The sequence below is a fragment of the Sprattus sprattus genome (genome assembly GCF_963457725.1).
Source record: "Sprattus sprattus genome assembly, chromosome: 1".
Taxonomy (NCBI): domain Eukaryota; kingdom Metazoa; phylum Chordata; class Actinopteri; order Clupeiformes; family Clupeidae; genus Sprattus; species Sprattus sprattus.
Window position 1 is genome coordinate 8,394,439 of NC_137920.1, and position 7,500 is coordinate 8,401,938.

The 7,500-nt window shown below is 50.2% G+C and overlaps 1 protein-coding gene across 1 annotated transcript in view; it reads right to left on the reverse strand.

The window, feature by feature from the left end:
• Nucleotides 1-530: 530 nt before the first annotated feature.
• The window catches only part of atg4da (autophagy related 4D, cysteine peptidase a), a 21,052-nt gene continuing 14,082 nt past the window's right edge, over nucleotides 531-7,500 (reverse strand). The window contains exons 10-11 of the mRNA XM_080833638.1: nucleotides 1,861-1,980; nucleotides 531-1,444 (exon numbers count right to left, since the gene is read on the reverse strand). Coding sequence (XP_080689764.1) covers nucleotides 1,274-1,444; nucleotides 1,861-1,980 — 291 coding nt within the window. The 3' untranslated portion in view covers nucleotides 531-1,273. The remainder of the gene's footprint in view (nucleotides 1,445-1,860; nucleotides 1,981-7,500) is intronic.

Below are 7,500 nucleotides of genomic sequence, written 5' to 3' on the forward strand. Positions count from 1 at the left end.
AATATGTCCCACTAAGCTTCCGAGACGGCGCCATCTTTGTTCGATGTATACCGGTATTCTATCTAGATCTGTCCATCAACGTATAAAGCCCGCCCTTACAATTTGAATGGTCAGATCACTTTTCGGGGCCGTTTAAACCCTCCCAACTAACTCGACTCCAGACTGAATCTCCAGACCAAACATTTTGTGGGCGGAGTTCAGGCTGGTATCCAGGCTAGCAAAAGACTGTAAAAGAACCAGAACTTAGCACCTGAACCAACTAAAGACTTTAAAACGTCGCACAAGGCAGTGTACCAATACATTAGGCAATCCCTGCATTCCCATACCATTTCACACACAAGTAGTCACGTGAGGCAAGGGGGGAAAATCCACTTCTCCACAGGAAAGAGTGAGAGAGAGAGCGAGAGAGAGAGAGAGAGAGAGAGAGAGATCACTTTGAACGTCACACAGTGTCAAGGCTAAAGAAAAGTGGGGGAGAGAGGGGGGGGTCACTGTGAAGGCTGCACGGTAAAATAGACACAAAACAGAAATGTTTCCATGTTATTTATCAGAGTTTGAAATCAGCTGCACATCAAGTGTTCATTGTACATATATACAAAATATGTCACCAAAACAGAATGGATTCAAATAAATACAAATTAAAATGCACATGGAAAGAAATAAGATTTGTCTCTTCATAAGTGATGCACACACAGGAGAGCATACCAGTTTACTATTTACTATTTACAAATACAAATAATAGATACAAACAAACAAACAAACAAACTAACTTCAGCAGGGCGATAACAAAAGTAAGCATCTATTTATTTTTTTCAAAGCCATTCAACAGTCCAAACAGATCCAGTTTACTGCACACACACAAACGTGTGCGCGCCCACACACACTCACACACACATGCGCACACACACACACTCACAAACACGCAAAGCCAGTGTTGGTTTGTATTAAGACAGAAGACCAGGTTTGTTCAATGCTACACTAGTGTGCATCGGAAGTGCAGTATATTGAGACACACTGCATGAAGCAAAGTTAACACCAGTGTGTGTGTGTGCGTGTGTGCGTGTGTGTGTCACTCTCATGCACGCACACACACTCACACACACACACACACACACACACACACACACACACACACACACACACACACACACACACACACACACACACACACACACACACACACACACACACCTCTGCCTAAGCACAGGAAGTTATCCAGGAGGCAGGAGCATCTGCCATTTCAGTTCAGTGAGACCCTCAAGAGACACCGTAGTCACAGCAGGACAAATTCGTCAGAGCTGTCCTGCTTTTTACTCCCGGCCATCGGATTGGGTGGCAGGATGTGAGGGGGCGGAACATCTTGAATGTCATCCAATCCAAAGTCCTGACTCCCCCTGTCCACAAAGGTGAAGATAGGGTACTTCTCCTTAGAGGAGGAGAGAGCCTGATAGAGAAATGGAGAACGAGGGAGAGAGAGAAAGAGAAAAAGAGAGAGAAAAGGGAGAGAGAGAAAGGGCGAAAGAGAAAGGGAGTAATGGAGAGAGAGAAAGAAAAAGAAATAGAGAGAGAGAAAAGGGAGAGAGAGAAAGAAAGAGAGAAAGGGGGAAAGAGAGAGAGATTTCTGTCAAATGTCATCAACGCAGTGTCTTGAATATCTCTCTCTCACACGCACGCACGCACGCACACACACACACTGAGGGAATGGACTCTCACACACAAACGACTTCTAGACATCCCTTTCTGTGTTTGTGTGTCTCTCTCGCTCTCACACACACACACGCACACGCACGCGCACACGCACACCCACACCCACACCCACACCCACACACACACACTCCACACTCCACACTCCACACTCACCACTTCCACAGCAGAGCACAGCGACTCGAAGTCCTTCTGACTGCGGGCGTAGAAGCCGATGGTGCAGCTGGGGTCCATTCGACTCACACTCATCTTCCTGGGAGAGGTACAGTGGAACGACTGCACAGAGAGAGAGAGAGAGAGATAGAGGGAGAGGAGGATAGAGGGAGAGAGGGGAGGAGAGAGAGGTAGAGAGAGAGAGAGAGAGAGAGAGAGGAGGATAGAGGGAGAGAGGGAGAGAGAAGGAGAGAGAGAGAGGAGGAGAGAGGGAGAGAGGGGAGGAGAGAGAGAGGAAGATAGAGAGAGGAAGATAGAGAGAGAGAGAGAGAGGGAGGAAGAGAGACAGCGAGAAAGAGAGGGGGGAAAGAGAGAAATCTTAATTCACTGTAAATCCTGGAGAGAGTGTGGTATGACCGTGCCAGTACGGTTTGAACGAGCCAGTGTGGTATGCACGTGCCAGTGTGGTATTAACATTTCCTTTTAGTCTTTTATGCAAAGCGACTTCCAAGGATGTATACACATTTTACATTTACACTGATGGCACACTGCACATCCGGAGCAATCAGGGCTTCAGTGTCTTGCTCAAGGACGCTTCGAACAGGGAATCAAACTAGCAACCTTCTGATTACTAAACGACTTCTCTACCTCCTAGACCACAGTCGCCTGGTATGGTGCGCCCGGTGTATGGTGCGCCCGGTGTATGGTGTATGGTGTATGGTGTATGGTGTGCCCGGTGTATGGTGTGCCCGGTGTATGGTGTGCCCGGTGTATGGTGTATGGTGTGCCCGGTGTATGGAGTGCCCGGTGTATGGTGTGCCCGGTGTATGGTGTATGGTGTGCCCGGTGTATGGTGTGCCCAGTGTATGGTGTATGGTGCGCCCGGTGTATGGTGTGCCCGGTGTATGGTGTGCCCGGTGTATGGTGTGCCAGGTGTATGGTGTGCCCGGTGTATGGTGTGCCCGGTGTATGGTGTATGGTGTGCCCGGTGTATGGTGTGCCCAGTGTATGGTGTATGGTGCGCCCGGTGTATGGTGTGCCCGGTGTATGGTGCGCCCGGTGTATGGTGTGCCCGGTGTATGGTGTGCCCGGTGTATGGTGTGTGGTGTATGGTGTGCCCGGTGTATGGTGTGCCCGTGTATGGTGTATGGTGTGCCCGGTGTATGGTGTGCCCGGTGTATGGTGTATGGTGTGCCCGGTGTGTGGTGTGCCCGGTGTGTGGTGTGCCCGGTGTATGGTGTATGGTGTGCCCGGTGTATGGTGTGCCCGGTGTATGGTGTATGGTGTGCCCGGTGTATGGTGTGCCCGGTGTATGGTGTATGGTGTATGGTGTGCCCGGTATATGGTGTATGGTGTGCCCGGTGTATGGTGTATGGTGTGCCCGGTGTATGGTGTATGGTGTGCCCGGTGTATGGTGTGCCCGGTGTATGGTGTGCCCGGTGTATGGTGTATGGTGTGCCCGGTGTATGGTGTGCCCGGTGTATGGTGTATGGTGTATGGTGTGCCCGGTATATGGTGTGCCCGGTGTATGGTGTATGGTGTATGGTGTGCCCGGTATATGGTGTATGGTGTGCCCGGTGTATGGTGTATGGTGTGCCCGGTGTATGGTGTATGGTGTGCCCGGTGTATGGTGTGCCCGGTGTATGGTGTGCCCGGTGTATGGTGTGCCCGGTGTATGGTGTATGGTGTGCCCGGTGTATGGTGTATGGTGTGCCCGGTGTATGGTGTGCCCGGTGTATGGTGTATGGTGTGCCCGGTGTATGGTGTGCCCGGTGTATGGTGTATGGTGTATGGTGTGCCCGGTGTATGGTGTGACCGGTGTATGGTGTGCCCGGTGTATGGTGTGCCCGGTGTATGGTGTGCCCGGTGTATGGTGTATGGTGTGCCCGGTGTATGGTGTATGGTGTATGGTGTATGGTGTGCCCGGTGTATGGTGTATGGTGTATGGTGTGCCCGGTGTATGGTGTGCCCGGTGTATGGTGCGCCCGGTGTATGGTGTATGGTGTGCCCGGTGTATGGTGTGCCCGGTGTATGGTGTGCCCGGTGTATGGTGTGCCCGGTGTATGGTGTATGGTGTGCCCGGTGTATGGTGTATGGTGTATGGTGTATGGTGTATGGTGTGCCCGGTGTATGGTGTATGGTGTGCCCGGTGTATGGTGTGCCCGGTGTATGGTGTATGGTGTGCCCGGTGTATGGTGTGCCCGGTGTATGGTGTGCCCGGTGTATGGTGTGCCCGGTGTATGGTGTATGGTGTGCCCGGTGTATGGTGCGCCCGGTGTATGGTGTGCCCGGTGTATGGTGTATGGTGTGCCCGGTGTATGGTGTGCCCGGTGTATGGTGTGCCCGGTGTATGGTGTATGGTGTGCCCGGTGTATGGTGCGCCCGGTGTATGGTGTATGGTGTGCCCGGTGTATGGTGTATGGTATATGGTGTGCCCGGTGTATGGTGCGCCCGGTGTATGGTGCGCCCGGTGTATGGTGTATGGTGCGCCCGGTGTATGGTGTGCCCGGTGTATGGTGTGCCCGGTGTATGGTGCGCCCGGTGTATGGTGTATGGTGCGCCCGGTGTATGGTGTATGGTGTATGGTGTATGGTGCGCCCGGTGTATGGTGTATGGTGTATGGTGTGCCCGGTGTATGGTGTGCCCGGTGTATGGTGTGCCCGGTGTATGGTGTGCCCGGTGTATGGTGTGCCCGGTGTATGGTGTATGGTGTGCCCGGTGTATGGTGTATGGTGTGCCCGGTGTATGGTGCGCCCGGTGTATGGTGTGCCCGGTGTGTGGTGTGCCCGGTGTGTGGTGCGCCCGGTGTGTGGTGCGCCCGGTGTATGGTGCGCCCGGTGTATGGTGTGCCCGGTGTATGGTGTATGGTGTGCCCGGTGTGTGGTGTGCCCGGTGTATGGTGTGTGGTGTGCCCGGTGTATGGTGTATGGTGTGCCCGGTGTGTGGTGTGCCCGGTGTATGGTGTATGGTGTGCCCGGTGTGTGGTGTGCCCGGTGTATGGTGTGTGGTGTGCCCGGTGTATGGTGTATGGTGCGCCCGGTGTATGGTGCGCCCGGTGTATGGTGCGCCCGGTGTATGGTGCGCCCGGTGTATGGTGTGCCCGGTGTATGGTGTGTGGTGTGCCCGGTGTATGGTGTATGGTGTGCCCGGTGTATGGTGCGCCCGGTGTATGGTGTGCCCGGTGTATGGTGTATGGTGTGCCCGGTGTATGGTGTATGGTGTGCCCGGTGTATGGTGCGCCCGGTGTATGGTGTGCCCGGTGTATGGTGTGCCCGGTGTATGGTGCGCCCGGTGTATGGTGTGCCCGGTGTATGGTGTATGGTGTGCCCGGTGTATGGTGCGCCCGGTGTATGGTGCGCCCGGTGTATGGTGCGCCCGGTGTATGGTGTGCCCGGTGTATGGTGTGCCCGGTGTATGGTGCGCCCGGTGTATGGTGTGCCCGGTGTATGGTGTGCCCGGTGTATGGTGTATGGTGTATGGTGTATGGTGTATGATGTGCCCGGTGTATGGTGTGCCCGGTGTATGGTGTATGGTGTGCCCGGTGTATGGTGTATGGTGTGCCCGGTGTATGGTGCGCCCGGTGTATGGTGTATGGTGTATGGTGTATGGTGTGCCCGGTGTATGGTGTATGGTGTATGGTGTGCCCGGTGTATGGTGCATGGTGTATGGTGTATGCAGGGTACCCCCAGGATTTTTCATCTCAAATTTAAGACTTTTTAAGACCTTTTCAAGACCACTTTAGATGAAATTTAAGACCAACATCGCACCTTTCCTGATATGCATATGAATAAAATAAAAAAATGTAATCATAAGACAGAACCATTTAAAACAATAACTGTGAGGGGTGGACGTGTGAGTGTGTGTTTGTGTACATGTGTGTGTGTGTGTGCATTGCGTGTCTCGATACGTCTGTGTGTGAACCTGTGGCGGTTGTAATACAACAGATCCTACAGCCTCTGGCAGCAATCTGTTCATCCAGTATGATGAGTTCAGCCAACTTATTATAGCGGGAGCTTTTCCATAAAAGTTGCTGTGTTTTTGAGGTGTTTGTTGCAATTAAATTGCGGGAGCAAGTGGAAGTTGTGATAGAGATGCGAATTTCCCTCTTTGTAATTATAATTGAGTTATTTGTTAAAAATAAGTTATTAATAAACAAACATTCATTAAATAACAAAACCATTGAGAAATGGTCCTCTAAAATAATAACCTCACCAACATGCCAAATAAAAGAGCAGAGCTGCCAACTCTCACGCTTTCGCCGTGAGACACACGCTTTTGCCTGTTTTCACACGCTCTCACGCCGCACAGTCAATTTCTCACGCAAAAATGTTTTGGGTCGAGATGCGTTAGTTCCTTGAACTCCCCGGCGATAGATGGGACACAAATTACAAATGTAAAAAAGAGAGAAGAGAAAGCAATTACCAAATGTTTAGTTGTGTAGCCACCACGGGCTCAAGCCAGTCAACCAGGCAGGGCGGCAAGCCCGCATGGGGCTCTTTGCCGGCTGACGTGCGGCTCGGCTCCTGCTCGAGTGCTCACTGACTTTTCTCTTGGTGTACAGAATTTTCATATTGTAAAATAAGCATCTAAAATGCACATTTTGCACGCAAAATATTTGGAAATACAGACAAAAAGCTGTCCGATTTGAATGGGGTATTTATTCATGTATATTTTGTCATCACGCGATCTTGAGAGATGTCTTCAACTAACGTAAATGCAGAGATGGCAAAGGGTAGAAGCTGCTCCTAAGCTTTCTCTCCCAGGGCAGGGTGCTCCTGCTTCACACACATCCAAAACAAAATCCTAGCAGATGTCTTCATCAATATGTTTATTTTTGTGCCATATTTTAAATCTAAATGTGTTAATTTCTCTTCCTAAAACCCACTAGAGGACACTATTTTATAGGTTATTTTCAAAAAAAATCTTATGGGGGAGCATGCCCCCAGACCCCCCTAGTTTTGCTGGGTCACAAGAAAAAGAATAGGTTTTATGCAGGGGCTTATCCCCCCCAAAAAATGGAAACCTAGATTCGTGCGGCAAATTTTGGTCACCCCTGACAAAATCTCACTCCAAGGTTTTTGGAAAAGTTGGCATCCCTGAAAGAGGTAGCAAAAATGTAGCAAAATAGGCTGTTAAATGTATGTACTTGTATTGTTGTTATGGAAACAAACACCGTTTAGTATTGGACTTTTACTTTGACATCATTCAAATGCTCCTCTCGTGGAAATGGCAACAGCTGTTATCAAGAAACATAGTTATGCGATGTAATGCTAAACACGTAGTGAGAACAGTACATAGGCAACAACGAAGTGCACCTGTTGGTATTACAAAAGGACCACCAGTAAGACTGAATAAAGTGTTATGAATATCTCAGCCTTCACATATAATGGGGAAAAAAACGACCTGTGTCACTGTGATCTGAAGTCCTGTCCTGCACGCCTTTCTGCCGTTATCAATCGGTTTTGCTATACTTGTTAACTTATTTTATCTGTATAGGGGTTTATGTTGTTCAATCTCATATATTAATTTAAAGTTGTCCAATTTCAACTAACCCATTCCTCAACACTATGCTACCTTATCTTCAAACAGAAAGTAAAGTTAAATCTCAATTGCAACAGCTTCTGAGGGTTTGGGAAATAATTG